Source organism: Oncorhynchus clarkii, chromosome 4 (assembly GCF_045791955.1).
Source record: "Oncorhynchus clarkii lewisi isolate Uvic-CL-2024 chromosome 4, UVic_Ocla_1.0, whole genome shotgun sequence".
In the NCBI taxonomy this organism is placed as follows: domain Eukaryota; kingdom Metazoa; phylum Chordata; class Actinopteri; order Salmoniformes; family Salmonidae; genus Oncorhynchus; species Oncorhynchus clarkii.
The window spans coordinates 67,225,021-67,244,752 of record NC_092150.1 but is presented as its reverse complement, the minus strand read 5'-3'; the positions used below and the strand labels follow the sequence as shown (position 1 = coordinate 67,244,752).

At 42.6% G+C, this 19,732-nt stretch overlaps 1 protein-coding gene across 3 annotated transcripts in view; it reads right to left on the bottom strand.

The window, feature by feature from the left end:
• Positions 1–19,732, bottom strand: part of LOC139407147 (atypical kinase COQ8A, mitochondrial-like) — a 40,588-nt gene extending 20,856 nt beyond the window's left edge. For 2 of the 3 annotated variants that reach the window (XM_071150630.1, XM_071150631.1), the window contains exons 1-4: positions 19,630–19,730; positions 6,376–6,558; positions 5,470–5,865; positions 5,309–5,375 (exon numbers count right to left, since the gene is read on the bottom strand). In XM_071150630.1, coding sequence (XP_071006731.1) covers positions 5,309–5,375; positions 5,470–5,865; positions 6,376–6,540 — 628 coding nt within the window. In that variant the 5' untranslated portion in view covers positions 6,541–6,558; positions 19,630–19,730. Of the gene's footprint in view, positions 1–5,308; positions 5,376–5,469; positions 5,866–6,375; positions 6,559–19,629 lie in introns of all 3 variants that reach the window. The other variant, XM_071150629.1, reaches the window with a different exon arrangement.

The window sequence follows — 19,732 nt, the reverse complement described above, 5'->3', positions numbered from 1 at the left end:
TGTTTCTTGGCCCAAGCAAGTCTCTTCTTATTAGCGTCCTTTAGTAGTGGTTTCTTTTCAGCAATTCGACCATGAAGGCCTGATTCACGCAGTCTCATCTGAACAGTTGATGTTGAGATGTCTGTTACTTGAACTCTGAAGCATATATTTCTGAGGCTGGTAAGTCAAATGTATACTCTGCAGCAGAGGTAACTCTGGGTCTTCCTTTCCTGTGGCGGTCCTCATGAGACACAGCTCCATCATAGCGCTTGATGGTTTTTGCAATTGCACTTGAAGAAACGTTCGAAGTTCTTGACATTTTCCGGATTTACTGACCTTATCTTATAGTAATGATGGACTGTCGTTTCTCTTTGCTTATTTGAGCTGTTCTTACCATAATATGGACTTGGGTCTTTTACCAAGTAGGGCTTTCTTCTGTATACCACCCCAACCTTGTCACAACACAACTAATTGGTTCAAACACATTGAGGAAAGAAATTCCACAAATTAACAAGGTACACCTTTTAATTGAAAAGCATTCCAGTTGACTACCTCATGAAGCTGGTTGAGAGAAGGCCAAGAGTGTGCAAAGATTATCAAATCAAACCGTCACATGCGCCAAATGCTTACTTACAAGCCTTTAACCAACAATGCAGTTCAAGAAAGTCAAATTATTTTACCAAATAAACGAAAGTAAAAAATTATAGGCTATACACGGGGGGTACCGAGTCAATGTGCGGGGGTACAGATTAGTTGAGGTAATTTGTACATGTGGGTAGGGGTAAAGTGACTATGCACAGATAATAAACAGTGAGTAGCAACAGTGTAAAAACAATGTGGGGGGGGGGGGGGGGGTATATGCAAATAGTCTAGGTGGCCAGTTGATTAATTGTTCAGTAGTCTTATGGCTTGGGGATAGATGCTGTTAAGGAGCCTTTTGGTCCTAGACTTGGCACTCTGGTATCGCTTGCCATGCGGAGAGAAGAGTCTATGACTTGAGTGACTAGAGTCTGACAATTCTTTGGTCCTTCCTCTGACACCGCCTAGTATAGAGGTCCTGGATGGCAGGAAGCTTGGCCCCAGTGATGTACTGGGCCATACGCACTACCCCCTATTTAGCTCGTCTGGTAGGCTGGCGTCACTGGGCAGCTCGCGGCTGAGTATCCTTTTGTAGTCTAATAGTTTTCAATCCCTGCCACATCCGACTAGTGTCAGAGCCGGTGTAGTAGGATTCGAACTTAATCCTGTATTGACGCTTCCTGTTTGATGGCTCGTCTGATTTCTTATAAGCATCCGGATTAGTGACCCACTCCTTGAAAGCAGCAGCTATAGCCATCCGCTCAATGCGGATGTTGCCTGTAATCCATGGCTTCTGGTTGGGATATGTAGGTACGGTCACTGTGGGGACGACGTCGTCGATGCACTTATTGATGAAGCCAATGACTGAAGTGGTATACTGAATGCCACACACACACAGTTTGGGGTCACTTAGAAATGTCCTTGCTTTCCATAATGAAAACATACATGAAATGAGTTGCAAAATGAATAAGAAATGTAGTCAAGACGTTGACAAGGTTAAAAATGATTTTTTAATTTAAATAGTTGTGTCCTTCAAACGTTGCTTTTGTCAAAGAATCCTCCATTTGCAGCAATTACAGCCTTGCAGACCTTTGGCATTCTAGATGTCAATTTGTTGAGGTAATCTGAAGAGATTTCACCCCATGCTTCCCGAAGCACCTCCCACAAGTTGGATTGGCTTGATGGGCTCTTCTTACGTACCATATGGTCAAGCGGCTCCAACAACAGCTCAATATGGTTGCGATCCGGTGACTGTGCTGGCCTCTCCATTATAGACAGAATACCAGCTGACTGCTTCTTCCCTAAATGGTTATTGAAACATTTGGAGCTGTGCTTTGGGTCATTGTCCTGTTGTAGGAGGAAATTGGCTCCAATTAAGCGCCGTCCACAGGGTATGGCATAGCGTTGCAAAATGGAGTGATGGCCTTCCTTCTTCAAGATCCCTTTTACCCTGTACAAATCTCCCACTTTACCACCAAAGAACCCCCAGACCATCACATTGCCTCCACCATGCTTGACAGATGGTGTCAAGCACTCCTCCAGCATCTTTTCATTTTTTCTGCATCTCACGAATGTTCTTCTTTGTGATCTGAACACCTCTAATCTACGTTTCTGTCTATAACACTTTTTTACAATCTTCCTCTGTCCAATCTCTGTACTTTTGCCCATCTTATTTCTTTTTTTTCATTGGACAGTATGAGATATGGCTTTTTCTTTGCAACTCTGAGACAGGTGTTTGCGGGGTACTATTTAATGAAGCTGCCAATCGAGGACTTCTGAGGCGTCTGTTTCTCAAACTAGACACTAATGTACTGGTCCTCCTGCTCAGTTGTGCGCCGGGGCCTCCCGCTCTTTTGTTCTGGTTAGAGCCAGTTTGCTCTGTTCTGTGAAGGGAGTAGAACACGGCGTTGTACGAGATCTTCAGTTTCTTGGCAATTTCTCGCATGGAATAGCCTTCATTTCTCAGAACAAGAATAGACTGACGAGTTTCAGAAGAAAGTTCTTTGTTTCTGGCCATTTAGAGCCTGTAATCGAACCCACAAATGCTGATGCTCCAGATACTCAACTAGTCTAAAGGCCAGTTTTATTGCTTCTTTAAAATCAGCACAAAAGTTTTCAGCTGTGCTAACATAATTGCAAGAGGGTTTTCTAATGATCAATTAGCCTTTTTAAAATGATAAACTTGGATTAGCTAACACAACGTGCCATTGGAAAACAGGAGTGATGGCTGCTGATTATGGGCCTCCATACGGCTAGATATTCCATTAAAGAACAGCCGTTTCCAGCTACAATAGTCATTTAGAACATTCATCTCTGCACCGTATTTCTGATCAATTTGATGTTATTTTAAAATGGACAAAACATTTGCTTTTCTTTAAAAAATAAGGACATTTCTAAGTGACCCCAAACTTTTGAACAGTAGTATATGTGCACACATACCACTTTTTTTGTGTTGTTTACAAATAGATAGTCAAATATCAATTTATATTTTTTTAAATGGAAAAAATGTGCAAAATGTAACTATCGATTTCCGCCCCACCATCACTAGTGAGATCCCAAAGGGTTGTTCACAGGACAGTTAGCAGGGTGCATATCAATCAAATGTATTTATAAAGAACTTTTTACGTCAGCCGATGTCACACAATGTATGTACACAACTAAGTACTAAATAAACCAAATCTGGTTTTAGATCATTTTTAACTCTGAAAAGGGTTTAGTAATTGATTTCTTCACTAACTTTACATTGCCCTCTAAATAAATTCAAGCCAAAGCTACAACACATTCAAAAAGCATCACCATGATATGTGGATATCGGTTTGTTTTTTTACACCCATTTGAACCCCTCAGTATTAAGCCTTCCTGGTTAAACAGCATCCAATCAATGATTTCTACACTTCATGGGCAGTAGCTGACTAAGTCCTTCTGCCAGCCAAGTCTCAGTGAAGGCACAGAGGTTACACCTCTGTCATCTCCAGACACTGTCACACACAGCACTCACTGCTTCACACCCCCAAGTTAGGTTAGGACAAAGCAGTGGGACACACCATACCAGGAAGCTGCTGGCTCACCTGGATATCAACTTACAGAAATAGGGAATTGTGTTTATGGGGGGGAAAAAAAATAGATGGCTTGTTTTGGAGATGACAATAATACCAGGGGTTTTCATAAAAAGACAACCGGTTAGACACATTTTGAACTTCATGGTATGCTAACATCCGTGGTAAGACTACAACAACAAACAGCTCTACATGGAAGCATGTGTACCTGTCAAAGGGAACTGAAACCCAGAGAGCATGGTGTTAACTTATGTATCCATGTTCCAACCCAGAATAACAACCAGGAGAGAGCAGAACAGGAAACATGCATGGCTAGGCATTCCCTCGCATCGGTACACCGACTTCAGGAACTGGATAGCCTGTCAGAAACTCGATCTCAACGTGAGACCAATTTATGTTCAATCCTCAGGGGACAGCACATCACTTTTCCCCTGTAGGAGAGGGCCCTGGGGGGGGGGCTACTAGGTATCCCCCTGAGCCAAGTTGGGGAGGGAGAGCAAACCAATAGGGTCCCGGGGTGCTGGACCGGCAGGTGTCTGTCGAGACTCACATTACTCCAATGCCACCAAACCTGGCAACCCTAACTTCCAGCTGAAGGACGGTATTGACCGATCAATACTGTCCCCACCCCAAACCTCCCATGAAAGAGAGAGAATGCCAGAGCTGGCCCTGTAATATATAAAGATGGGTTCTCCTTAGTGGCTTTGCTCTCACTTGTGTATCAGCTCGCTGCGCAGATCTGATAACCTTTCAAAACAGTGACAAAACATGCAGCATGCTGACAGCGACAGGTGGCCCATGCTGGGGCAGGGCCGCGCCGTCCCGTCAGTCCAGGTCCCAGAGAACAGCAGGACCAGATCTCAGACTGTCTCTTTTACCAAGACGCTGCCTCCGTAAACTCAGCCTGTGTTTCTCTGAGACGGCAGCAGTTGACTGGCTTTACGAGTTAAGAACTCCAAAGTAACTAAATCTGTAGTCTGCTCTGCAGGCCTACTACTGGTCAAAGTGCAGATTAACCTCCAGGACTCAATCTGACCATGTGGCCGTCAAGGGGAGAGGAGATCTCACTCACGGGATGAAGACACACGGGCCACCTTTCACCCACTGGCCTGCAATTTACAGGCAGTAGATATATCAAGTTGAGGATAAACAGACACTAGGGTTGTGTTAGGCAGACACTGACAGGGAACATGGGGGCATGTGGGTGGGACACTTTGGTACACGGGTGGCTTGAGAAGGGGACATAATAGGGTAATAAATAAAAACACAGGCTCTATTTCTAGATATTGACACTGGTTACAGCAATAGTTGTCGCTGAAAGTTTTGGCAGAAGAGTAGGTTTGCCTCGTGTGGATAGGTGGCATACGACTTCCCATTTAATGGGATGTGGATGAAATGGGGGATTAAAAAGGTGAGCTCAAGCCAGAAACAGTAGAATAGAGCGCTGTGTGTGTCAGAGCCTGATGTGAATATTGATGTGGTGTCCTCAACAAGTTAAAAAGGATCAAGTTCTTAATACTTATCGCAATGTAATAAAGGAGGGATCTTACTGATCCAATCACATTTTCAGTACTTTCCCGACACGAACATAAACAATATAATACATTTGTAATGGTAGCCTTTTGTGCACTTCAACGTCAGACAGAGCAATAATAAAACAACATATTAGAAACCAAAATAATGTACAGCCTTACCTCCAAAATTAGCCAGTCTCCCTAACCGGGTCACTGGTACCTTTCTCTCTCGTGCCCTTTCACTGAGCTACAACAGAGAGAGAACAGCATAATGGTAGACAAGATACACACACAGCACATCTCTGAGCCACAGGTACCAGTGAGAGAATGTGTAGACGTACCATTTGTTTGTGTGGTTTCTCATTCCTCTTGGCTTCTCTGGCCTTCTCTATGTCCTCGGCCGTGAGGCCCCCAACCCCCGAGCCGTCCTGATGATAGGAGCGGTAGGAGCTATAGGATAGGTAGGAACGGATCTGTCCTGAGAACTGGCTGCTGGGGTCCTTGTAGCCCTCAAACAGCTTGGATTTGACTGAGGCCTGGCCGTTGTATGTCCCGCAGTTCGTGCTGTCTTTGGTCCACATCCCCTCTGAGGAGACGCCTTGTCCCTCTTCTCTGAACCCTGGCTCTACGTGTTCCCCACTGTCCATGCTGCTCCCCTCTGCTTCGGAGAAGTCATACTTACTGTCTATGTCTGCTGGGAAGTTGTCAGACACGCTTTGCTGCTGCCCACCAAACTCCTGGAACAGATATACAGATGTGGAAGGGCAATGAGGAGCTGGGGTTTCACTGGAGCGTCCGAACCAGGAAAAACTCATGGCCCGAGATATTTTCCATGTCAGGTCATGCGGTCAGAAAAAAAAGGGGAAAAAAAAACAATTCTTGGCCCTAACCAAGGGCCACCTTATTGATCCGCCTCAAGTCAAACTGTATTTACATCCACAGCAGGCCACTCTTAGTGGCAGCTTTGTTCTCTACTATTGGACTATTCCTACGCTGTGAAAACAAATAGGAGCCAGCTGTACAGACCGTAACTCAGCCATGATAAGACCACAAAGCTCTATGAATCAATCTTTTGTTGAGCTCACACAAAATTAGATTAGGCAAAAAGAAAGGCTAGGAAGCTATGACACCGAAGCTCCGTCACCCATTTTACATCTGGCCATTGGTGGTGTTGTCTGACAATGAAAAATACAATCTTTGGCCACTACCCCCATAGAAGAGCCCCGTTCATCTCTCGCTTTACCCACCTGCATCTTCTGCATGGCTACTCCCAGGCTCTGCTCTGCAGTCATCTGCATGCTCTGGGCCATGGCCTGGGCTCCTCCAATACGCAGTGTGCTGGCCTGAGTGTCTATTACCGCCTGGCTCAGCTTGGCCAAGCCACGCATCACCAACATCATGTCGCCTGCCATGGTGGGTCTCCCTCACACCTAGAACACAGATGTGGAAAGAAATCATATTTTTGAGGGTTCGGAGTTACATACCAAAGTCGACTGTATGTACATACAACATAGCCGGAGGCTAGATGTACTGAAAGTAGGCCTAGTCGTGCTGTAACTGTGTATAATCTAAGAAACCTTCAAAAGAACGAATGTCATTTCAATAGTGAACATAAGTGTGACAAAGGGAAAGGACATGAATCATACTGGTGAAATAAGAACTGGCTACAGTCACCAATGGCCTATTGGAGAATTTGAAAGTCACAACACTATAGGCCATTGGCTGAGGTTTAAGTCTCGCAGGCTAGTGGCCAGCTATCCACTCAGCACTGCAGTCAGTCAACAACTAGAGAGTACCTGGCCGGGCAGGCAGAAAAACACAGCTGTTATCAAGGATCACCGTGGCCATGACAAGCTCGTAAAGGTTAAACACGTTTTCAATCTGAGACATGGAGACAAACCTTTAAGTAACAACACACGGGCTACACCGGGAATCAGAAGGTGTTACGTTACAACAAACATGAGCATGTCTCTACTAAACATTCTCTGGAAGGAAAACGGGAAGGCTTGGCACAAAAAGTATCCTTGCCTGGCTTTCGATGCAGGACTTTGATAGTATCCACTGCTGGTCAGTTATTTTTTTGCTATAATCCTGTGCCATACTCACAAGTTCCTTGCATCAGTAAGTGACTGAGAAAGGCCACTGAAATGTGGCTTTTACAACTAGATTATCTGGCCTTTTCAAATCTCATCGTTTTAAAATTACATAACTGGGCTGGCCTTAACTTCTTATGGCTGCAGGGGCAGTATTGAGTAGCTTGGATGAAAGGTGCCCAGAGTAAACGGCCTGTTCCTCAGTCCCAGTTGCTAATATATGCATATTATTATTAGTATTGGATAGAAAACACTGAAGTTTCTAAAAGTGTTTGAATGATGTCTGTGAGTATAACAGAACTCATATGGCAGGCAAAAACCTGAGAAGAAAACCAAACAGGAAGTGAGAAATCTGAGGTTGGTCAATTTTCAACCCAGGCCCTATTGAATTCACAGTGGGATATGGATGAAGTTGCACTTCCTAGGGCTTCAACCGTCTTTAGAAACTTGAATGACGCTTCTGTGTTGTGGGGCTGAATAAGAGATGAATTAGTCAGGTTACTGGCAGAGAGCCAGACAAGTAGACAATGGACCTGATCGGACAGCTCAGAGCCTCTGCTCTTTTCTGTCCATAAGAAACAATTGGATTAGTGGAAGAGGCAGGGCAGGCCAGGAACAAGGAAGAAGGGTGTGGTCAGTAGGGCATCCCCCGAGGCTGAATGCCCTAAGGTTTTTATCAGAACGGTTGTAGGTTAGTTTCGCCTTTTTGCTTTTCCCGACATGAGTTTGTGGTGTTTTGTTTTATGGCAGAGAGCCATTGCCTGGTCACGGGAAATATAACTTTTTGAAGTTTTTGCCCGAAGTTATGCTAGACCTGCATGAGCGTTTGGATATGTGTACCTAACGCCCTAACAAAAGTATCTACTTGGACATAAATGAATGGACATTATCGAACAAATCAATAATTTATTGTGGAACTACGATTACTGGGAGCATTCTGATGAAGATCAAAGGTAAGGGAATATTTATAATGTGATTTCTGGTTTGTGTTGACTCCAAAATGGCAGATACTTTTATTTATTTTCTGAGCGTCTCAGATTATTGCATGGTTTGCTTTTTCTGTAAAGTTTTTTTGAAATCTGACAGCGGTTGCATTAAGGAGAGGTATATCTACATTTCCATGTATATAACTTGTATTATCATCTACATTTATGATGAGCATTTCTGTAAAATGATGTGGCCCTCTGCAATATCACTGGATGTTTTTGGATCTAGTGAATGTAACGCACCAATGTAAACTCAGATTTTTTTATAGAAATATGAACTTTATCAAACAAAACATACATGTATTGTGTAACATGAAGTCATATTATGAGGGTCATCTGATGAAAATCAAAGGTTAGTGAATAATTTTATCTCTATTTGCACTTTTTGTGACTCCTCTCTTTGGCTGGAAAAATGGCTGAATTATTCTGTGAGTTGGTGGTCACCTAACAATCGTTTGTAGTGCTTTCGCTGTAAAGCCTTTTTGAAAATCGGACACTGTGGTGGGATTAATAACAAGATTACCTTTAAAACGGTATAAGATACATGTATGTTTGAGGAATGTTAATTATGAGATCTCTTGTTTTGAATTTGGAGCCCTGCACTTTCACTGGCTGTTGTCATATCATCCCGTTAACGGGATTGCAGCCCTAAGAAGTTTTAACCAAACCCAATCAAAATACGTCTACCAGGTAATACCAGGACATAATTCAAGGATTTCAGTCATATTGATCAATGGCATGGGTCTAAAATGCTAGGCTGAACTGGGACACTCAGTCCAGTCCTGTGATTCACTTTCCCTGGCTGGTGATGAGGGGACAGTGGACGCTGAGTGAGGGCAGAATCACATAGGATTTCAAATGAACAGAGGAGTTAAGCTAGTCAAAAGGATGGATTGTTTGCGCTTGGTGACAGCTTGGCCATCCTGGGACTCAAGAGGGCTTTAGAATTAGCCTATGTTCGGAAGTAGAACCAAGCAGGCTGCTTACTCACTGTGAGGAAACACAAAGGTCCCCTTAAAAAAAATTGCATGACTTAATGTTAGTAATGGCTTGTATGGTTATTCATAGCTGGTGGTGAATTCAAATCAAGCAACGATATCTTGCGCATAGCCTTCTTCCCAGACACCATTTATGGGTCTGATATTCTCTTTACAAACCAGGGTGCATAGAAATCAGTAAATTGTGTCACAGAGCCATGGATCAAATGGTTCTTCATATATTAGAGAAAACACTAACTTCAAGGCCGTCCTCGCTTGAAACAAGGTCACCGTAACGTTGTCTCATTTATTTGGCAACAGAGTAACAACTGCATACTAGCCAGCCAGACTACCCCTGTATTCACACCACACATAGTGCCTTCAGAAAGCATTCATAGCCCTAGACTTATTCCACATTGTTGTGTTACAGCCTGAATTCAAAATGGATTAAATAGATTTTTCCTGCCACCCAATCTACACACAATAGCCCATAATAAAGTGAAAACATATGAAGACATTTTTGCAAAGTTATTTCAAATGAAGTACAGAAATATCTAATTCACATACAGTACCAGTCAAAAGTTTGGACACACCTACTCATTCCCGGGTTCTTCTTTATTTTTTACCATTTTCTTCATTGTAGAATAATAGTGAAGAGATCATAGGAAATTACTGTAACCAAAGTAACAAACAGTAAAGATTAAAAATTAACAGTAAATCTACTACAAGTGATATGTAAAGGCCAATTAATATACACTAACAATCAAACGCAAACAATTCACACAATGAAGTTATGAAACACTGACTGTGCACAAATTGGCAGGAGCGCCCATTCTGGAGAGATTAGCGTATTGTCAATGGTCAATCCGACTTCGATTTGGCCTCTGCATGCCCCGCAATTGCTTCACACCCTCAATATGGAGCCTCAGACCACATTTTCGGATCAAGCATAAATTGGCTTTTAGTCAATGGATTAGTTCACTGAGATAGATAGATTTTGCGCCCATCTATCAATTACTGCTTGACTAAAACAATCTTGGTCGACCAACAGCCTAACGACCAAACAATCGAACAGTTGGCTAATTGGGGTCAGTCATAGAAGAAACTACAAGCTGTTTTGCCGAAATCTGTAATGACTGAAGGAATTTCAAGAGTTACCATACTCGGTCACAGTGACGGCTCTCGTACTTCTATAGGTTAGTATCGATGTTCAGTAGTACAATGTAGAAGGTTTTATAGAAGGGCTTTGTAAACAGGCCTCAACAGAATGCAATGATTTGACATACGCAACATCAGAGGGCCTGACTACTTTCTAATAGAGAATTCAGGGAGAGTGCAAAACCTGTCGCCCGTAATAAAACGAAGTGTGCTGTGGTAAACTGCAGCCAACGGCTTTAATGCAGTGGCAGCTGCATTCCTGTAGATGATGTTGCCATAGTCTACAGCCGGTAGGAACATCAACTGAATGATTTGCTTTCTATTAAGCGAGAGACTCGTGTTTTTTTTATTTAAAAAAATGTAATAGAAAATGTATTGTCTATCCAAATGCCCAGATATTTGTAAGCAGGGACACAATCAATTTGGGCACTAGCCAAGGTAAAGATGCCTAAATCTTTAGCCATTCAATGTTCATTTAAGGTCAATTAATGTTTTTTGTAAGACGATGAAAGCAGTCTGTAGGTCAGACAGAGCCTGATCCACATGCACTTTGGTATTCAGAGAAGGAATTTGTTTGTGTCAATGGGCGATACCATGCCAGTGTAGATGAAAAATGTGTGTCGGATCTCAGATTGGTTATGGTAATTCTCACAGAAACATCATTGGGAGGAAGGATGTTTGAAATGCTTCAAGTTTGTATCTCAAATAGTTCTTAAAAATCTTAATTAAAGTGGCCATTTTTAGACCTATACATGCCTCCTGTAAATCCCTATGATCCGTGAATGAAACACACAATATCTTGGTGTCATACTCCATATAGTGTGCTCTAACATGTAGAGTATGTCTAGATTCTGAAATACAATCTCACATGAATTGATTCAACATTAATATGAATATTTAAAAAAAATTACCCTTTTTGATCTTGTTAATTTTAAGACGTAACAATTAGTGATGCAATGATATGACATTTTTGGCCGATATCCAATATTTTCCTTGCCCCCCCCAAAAATCGATACTGATAACCGATATTTCAAATTTTAGTGGCCTTTGAAGTATTCTAGTTCAGTTAAATAGGTAACACACACGGACGCAGCGGTCTAAGGCACCACATCTCAGTGCAAGAGGAGTCACTACTTTCTCTGGTTCGAATCCAGACTATCACATCCAGCCGTGATTGGGACTCCCATAGGGCGGCGGACAATTGGCCCAGCGTCGTCTGGGTTTGGCCGTCATTGTAAGTAAGAATTTGTTCTAAACTGACTAGCCTAGTTAAATAAAGGTTACACACACACCAAAAAGTTATTTTGTTGGCATTTACGTATGTCCCCATTACCATTCAAACATATTCAAAGCCTATTTCTTTCACTTACTTGCTGTGCTGTTTTGTTGTTCATTTGTTCAGTCGTTTCATCCTCAACCAGGATTTCTATGGAATGCCATTTGGGTCTTTACATGTTAAAAGAATATACTATTTGAAGTGTCAATTAAGCTTGTTGACCAATCAGGACCTGAATATGACTGCACGTCACATAATTTAACGCGTTCATTAAATTTTTACGTAGTTATTACACAATCTGACTGTCGGCTGACTTCCGGCGCCGACAGAGATGGCCGCCTCGCTTCGCGTTCCTAGGAAACTATGCAGTTTTTTTTTTTTTACGTGTTATTTCTTACATTAGTACCCCAGGTCATCTTAGGTTTCATTACATACAGTCGAGAAGAACTACTGAATATAAGATCAGCATCAACTTCAGTACGACCAAGAATATGTTTTTCGCGACGCGGATCCTGTGTTCTGCCTTACGAACAGGACAACGGAGTGGATCCTATGCAGCGACCCAAAAAAACGACTCCGAAAGAGAGGGAAACGAGGCGGTCTACTGGTCAGACTCCGGAGACGGGCACAGCGCGCACCACTCCCTAGCATTCTTCTTGCCAATGTCCAGTCTCTTGACAACAAGGTTGATGAAATCCGAGCAAGGGTAGCATTCCAGAGGGACATCAGAGACTGTAACGTTCTTTGCTTCACGGAAACGTGGCTTACTGGAGAGACGCAATCCGAAGCGGTGCAGCCAACAGGTTTCTCCACGCATCGCGCAGACAGGAAAAAACATCTTTCTGGTAAAAAGAGGGGCGGGGGCGTATGCCTTATGACTAACGTGACATGGTGCGATGAAAGAAACATACAGGAACTCAAATCCTTCTGTTCACCTGATTTAGAATTCCTCACAATCAAATGTAGACCGCATTATCTACCAAGAGAATTCTCTTCGATTATAATCACAGCCGTATATATCCCCCCCCAAGCAGACACATCGATGGCTCTGAACAAACTTTATTTAACTCTCTGCAAACTGGAAACAATTTATCCGGAGGCTGCATTCATTGTAGCTGGGGATTTTAACAAGGCTAATCTGAAAACAAGACTCCCCAAATTTTATCAGCATAGACCATTGTTACTCTAACTTCCGCGACGCATATAAGGCCTTGCCCCGCCCCCCTTTCGGAAAAGCTGACCACGACTCCATTTTGTTGATCCCTGCCTACAGACAGAAACTTCCCACGCTGAGGTCTGTCCAACGCTGGTCCGACCAAGCTGACTCCACACTCCAAGACTGCTTCCACACGTGGACTGGGAGATGTTTCGTATTGCGTCAGATAACAACATTGACGAATACGCATTCGGTGTGCGAGTTCATTAGAACGTGCGTTGAAGATGTCGTTCCCATAGCAACGATTAAAACATTCCCTAACCAAAAGATTGATGGCAGCATTCGTGTGAAACTGAAAGCGCGAACCACTGCTTTTTCAGGGCAAGGTGTCTGGTAACATTACAAACAGTGCAGCTATTTGCTATCAAACAAGCTAAGCGCCAGTACAGAGACAAAGTAGAATCTCAATTCAATCAGACACAAGAGGCATGTGGCAGGGTCTACAGTCAATCACGGACTACAGGAAGAAACCCAGCCCAGTCACGGACCAGGATGTCTTGCTCCCAGGCAGACTAAATAACTTTTTTGCCCGCTTTGAGGACAATACAGTGCCACTGACACGGCCTGCAACGAAAACATGCGGTCTCTCCTTCACTGCAGCCGAGGTGAGTAAGACCGTGTTAACCCTCGCAAGGCTGCAGGCCCAGATGGCATCCCCAGCCGCGCCCTCAGAGCATGCGCAGACCAGCTGGCCGGTGTGTTTACGGACTATACCAGTCTGCTGTTCCCACATGCTTCAAGAGGGCCACCATTGTTCCTGTTCCCAAGAAAGCTAAGGTAACTGAGCTAAATGACTACCGCCCCGTAGCACTCACATCCGTCATCATGAAGTGCTTTGAGAGACTAGTCAAGGACCATATCACCTCCACCCTACCTGACACCCTAGACCCACTCCAATTTGCTTACCGCCCAAATAGGTCCACAGACGATGCAATCTCAACCACACTGCACACTGCCCTAACCCATCTGGACAAGAGGAATACCTATGTGAGAAATCGACTACAGCTCGGCATTCAACACCATAGTTCCAAGCTCGTCATCAAGCTCGAGACCCTGGGTCTCGACCCCGCCCTGTGCAACTGGGTACTGGACTTCCTGACGGGCCGCCCCCAGGTGGTGAGGGTAGGCAACAACATCTCCTCCCCGCTGATCCTCAACACTGGGGCCCCACAAGGTTGCGTTCTGAGCCCTCTCCTGTACTCCCTGTTCACCCACGACTGCGTGGCCACGCACGTCCCCATTACCATTCAAACATATTCAAAGCCTATTTCTTTCACTTACTTGCTGTGCTGTTTTGTTGTTCATTTGTTCAGTCGTTTCATCCTCAACCAGGATTTCTATGGAATGCCATTTGGGTCTTTACATGTTAAAAGAATATACTATTTGAAGTGTCAATTAAGCTTGTTGACCAATCAGGACCTGAATATGACTGCACGTCACATAATTTAACGCGTTCATTAAATTTTTACGTAGTTATTACACAATCACTCGTATTTCATATGTCACGATTCATCGATACGTATGATGCTGGTAAAGTTGTCTCGTGCACCTACAGTGCTAGTCATTACAAAAAGCTAGCTAGCTCATGGATGCAAACAATGTTCTTCCCCAAAAATATAGCAAAACGACAATCTGTTTCAGTTAGCTAGCTAAGTAGCTATGTGTCATCATCGAAAATAACCCTAATTTATAAGACCGTTCTTATTTGATTAATGGTGGTCGGACCCATCTATGTAAAGCAAGCAATAATACGGATTAGCCATAACAGTGGACTTTGCGGGTAGCCTTCAAAATAAAAATATGGCATAATTCTACTATTGGTATTATTTTGCATCACTGCATACTTTTACTTTGAAGGCAAACCGCAAATTCCACTATTGTGCCTAGCTTCACAACACATTACTCAGTCCGGTCGAGCCTCTCTAACCAGATGAAGCTAGCTGGCTGCTTATAACTTTAGCTTTGGCCAACAGGGTTAAGTAGCTGGCTAGCTATTGATTTTCATGAACTGAAGTTTCAATAGGCGAACAACAAGTGGTAACCTAGCTAATACTTACTCACAAGGATTCCTAAATCACTGCTAAGAATAATGAAAATTACTGCAGTTTCTATTGGTCATTGTTTTCAGGCTGGTTGTATTGGTGCTAGCTAGGTACCAAGCTAAAGCTAACTACCCCAGAAGTTGGGGTCGAACAAATGCTTTATTACCAACGCGGTATTGAAAACCCATCGTTTCTGGCCTGTGTTGGCTTCTTCTCAGACTTCTTTGTACAGCTTTGACAGTGCTAAATCGGTATTGAAAAATCATAATCGGTCAACCTCTACCTTCTAGGCAGAGTTGCAAAGAAAAAGCCATCTCTGACTGGCCAATAAAAAAGATTAAGATGGAAAAAACAACAGACAGTGAACGGAGGAACTCTGCCTAGTTGGCCAGCATCCCGGAGTGGCCTCTTCACAGTTGACGTGGAGACTGGTGTTTTGCGGGTACTAATTAATGAAGCTGCCAGTTGAGGACTTGTGAGGTGTCTGTTTCTCAAACTAGACACTAATGTACTCGTCTGCTTGCTCAGTTGTGCGCCGGGGCCTCCCACTCCTCTTTCTATTCTGGTTAGAGACAGTTTTTACTGTTCTGTGAAGGGCGTAGTACAGAGCGTTGTAAGAGATCTTCAGTTTCGTGGCAATTTCTTGCATGGAATAGCCTTCATTTCACAGAACAAGAATAGACTGACGAGTTTCAGAAGAAAGTTCTTTGTTTCTGGCCATTTAGAGCCTGTAATCGAACCCACAAATGCTGATGCTCCAGATACTCATCTAGTCTGAAGGCCAGTTTTATTGCTTCTTTAAATCAGGACAACAGTCTTCAGCTGTGCTAACATAATTGCAAAAGGGTTTTCTAATGATCAATTAGACTTTTAAAATTATACTCTTGGATTAGCTAACACAACGTGCCATTGGAACACAGGAGTGATGGTTGCTGATAATGGGCCTCTGTACGCCTATGTAGATCTTCCATTAAAAATCTGCCGTTTCCAGCTACAATAGTTATTTACAACATTAACAATGTCTACACTGTATTTCTGATCAATTTGATGTTATTTTAAATGGACCTTTTTTTTGTTGCTTTTCTTTCAAAAACAGTGTATACCAAAACGGTGTGTGTTATATAGGTATGCTCATCAGCTTTGACATTGGTTTTGCACATTGGCACACCGATGTTGACATTTTTATCTAATATCGGCCGATTCAGATACGTTCACCAATATATCATGCATCCCTAGTAACAATATACTCTACAAGTACCTACAATTTCCAGTGGGCTTGCTGCTATTTCTGAAGTTCTGATAAATTTTATGAGCACCCACAATACAGTGAATGGGAAAATGGATTCAAAGCAAACTGCCTTTGCTGATTTGCTGAATGAGCAATCCGAAAAGGAGGGCTGTGAGTGGTTAATGACCTATAATGTCAATTTCTATGTATAAAATGGGTCCTAGTTTGAAGAGTATATTTTCAGACCCTTTGTGTTCACTGACATTCGGATAAGCTGTCCAGCTACTCTGATAAAACGTAGCTAATGTCATCTAGCTATGTCACGTTTCAAGGCAGCAGAGTTTACTCAACTCCCCGTTATAGCTATACATCCTGTATGGAAGATATCCATATTACAGGGAACTAAACTAGAAAGTTAAGGCATATTTTTTTTTTTAGATATCCAAACGTCTAAAAAGAAGCCAAATAAAAAAAAAGGTTAATTTTGAGATATTCATTTATTCAACATGAAATATTAATGTGAATAGATTCTGAAATACAACTTGACATTCTCAATTTTTTGGGAGCACACAATAAGAGTATAATGACACCAAGATGTCTGTATCATGTACAGACCATAGGGTTTTACAGGAGGCATGAAGGCTTATAGGTCTAAAAATGGCCACTTCATCATAATTTTCTCAAAAATTGTTTATGACACAAACGTAAAAATTATGTATGTCAAACATCCTTCCACCAAATGAAGTTCCTATGTGAAAATTGCCAGAACAACCGGATACCAAAAATATTCCATCTACGCTGGTGTATAATTGCTCCAATCTCTTGCAAAACATTAGAATATTACCAAGGCACAGTTTATTATGAAATTGAGGATCTAAACTAACTGAAGATATTTTTTCGCAGTAGAAAAAGTTATTCTCCATGTGTGCAGTTCATATTCACCTGCACTACTATCCAAATTTACAGTGCATTTGGAAATTATTCAGACCCTTTTTCCACATATTAATATGTTGCAGCCTTATCCGATAACTGTTTAAATATTAAAAAATATAATATTTACATAACTATTGAATAACCTTTTACTCAGTACTTTGTTGAAGCATCTCTGGCAGCGATTACAGCCTAGAGTCTTCCTGGGTATGATGCTACAAGCTTGGCATACCTGTATTTGGGGAGTTTCTCCCATTCTTCTCTGCAGATCCTCTCAAGCTCTGTCAGGTTGGATGGGGAGCATCACTGCACAGGTATTTTCAGGTCTCTCCAGATATGTTAGATCAGGTTCAAGTCCGGGCTCTGGCTGGGCCACTCAAGGACATTGAGACTTGTCCCGAAGCCAATCCTGTGTTGTCTTGGCTGTGTTCTTAGGGTCGTTTTCCTGTTGGAAGGTGAACCTTTGCCCCAGTCTGAGGTCCTGAGCGCTCTAGAGCAGATTTTCATCAAGAATCTCTCTGTACATTGCACCGTTCATCTTTCCCTCAATCCTGACTCGTCTCCCAGTCCTGCCACTGAAAAAACATCCCCACAGCATGATGCTGCCACCACCATGCTTCACCGTAGAAATGGTGCCAGGTTTCCTCCAGATGTGACACTTGGCAGTTAGGTCAAAGAGTTCCATCTTGGTTTCATCAGACCAGAGAATCTTGTTTCTCATGGTCAGAGTCATTTAGATGCCTTTTGGCAAACTCCAAGCGGGCTGTCATGTGCCTTTTACTGAGGAGTGGCCACTATCATAAAGGCCTGAATGGTGGAGTGCTGTAGAGATGGTTGTCCTTCTGGAAGGTCATCTCATCTCCACAGAGGAGTTTGTGGTCACCTCCCTGACCAAGGCCCTTCTCCCGATTGCTCAGTTTAGCCAGCGGCTTCCTCTAGGAAGAGTCTTGGTGGCTCCAAACTTATTCCATTTAAGAATGATGGAGGCCACTAATTACATTTTTTCATACCCTTCCCCAGATCTGTGCCTCGACACAATCCTGTCTCTGAGCTCTACAGACAATTCCTTCGACCTTATGGCTTGGTTTTTTGTCTGACATGAACTGACAACTGGGGGACCTTAGACAGGTGTGTGCTTTTCCAAATCATGTCCAATCAATTGAATTCACCACAGGTCAACTCCAATCAAGTTGTAGAAACATCTCAAGGATGATCATGGGATAACAGGAAAATTGTGAGCTCAATTTACAGTCTCAAAGGGTCAGAATACTTATGTAAATAAGGTATCTGTTTGTTATACATTTCACTTTGTGTGTGTGAAAAATGAGGAAAATAATTTAATCCATTTTTAGAACAAGGCTGTAATGTAACAAAATGTGGAAAAAGCCAACGGGTCTGATTTTTTTCCGAATGCACTGTAACTCACCACAATTTTCCTATTGTTCCTGCCAATCTAGGAACCCACGTGCTGCCTAGCTCTGCACATCAACAATGCCCTCTTCACCAAAATCAACGTGAGACATTTCCTCTGCAGCTATGACTGGATATGATTGCACTAGGTCACTGCTTGCTCTATTGGTCACATTGATGAAAGCAAAAGTTGATAAGAATACTTGCCAGAAAAGTTACAAACCATTCAAATAATGCAGAAGTTAACCCAATCAAGCAAACTGTCTGCTTTGCAGTACGCCATTTACAGCCTGTAACGTTACTGTACGATTCAATGTCTTATCATAAGTCATGCAGCCACAAAACTGTCAAGTATAGGACTTGAACAACTCAGCAGGCCATAAACAGAGCCTCACACTGTACCGAGTAATTGCATAGCAGCCTATCCACCTCATTTCAGTAACACAGTAAAGGACAAACTGTAATAATACAAATAATAAGGTAAAGCAGCCCATTAGCAGACACACTTGTAGGTATCCTCCGCTTTGAAAATAACCAGGCATGTGGTGTGCATGTGTCACAGCTGTCGCTGGTACAGAATTGTGTTTACGGGCCAGCAAGCGCCTCTTCTAGCCCTTCGTGACCGTTGAGAGCTTTGTCCTTCAGGCAAAACTACCAACACAGTGGAAACGATTCTTCTTCATGTTCACTCTGCCCATTTACTTTCTCAAAATACAGACGTCATTCACTTCTACAAGCTGATTTAAATATGCGGAAATTAGCATTTATGAATTACCTATCGTTGGCTAAATGTCACGCCAGATAGCAGATCATGCATGCACGTGAAAGTTTGATGCCTGTAGTTACAGGTTGTATTGCTTCTATTTTTTGTAAGATTTATACTGCATCATGAGTTAAAATGTTTGGATTTCATCAGATTTGCATTCAATCTCGGTGCAATGTCAGTAAACTAACTAACTACACTTTTCAGACATGCTGTATTCACTGACATTCGGATAGCTATCCAGCTAGTTACTCTGACAACATTAACGTTAGCCATAGTTTAGCTAGGTCACGTTAAGGCAGATGAGACGCATCGTTTTTTCACCAATGCACTGCCCAAATTGTCAAACCAGGAAGAATCAATATGTATTAATTCCATTATTCCAAGCACCATACTTGTCATAAAACAAAAAACCCACTTACCGCCAGTAATTACGAATGTTTGGATTTATTTTCAATGCTATGCAGCCTCGTCCCCTAACAGTGTGTCGTCCTCCACCATGAGGTCAACGCTGTTTACCAACTC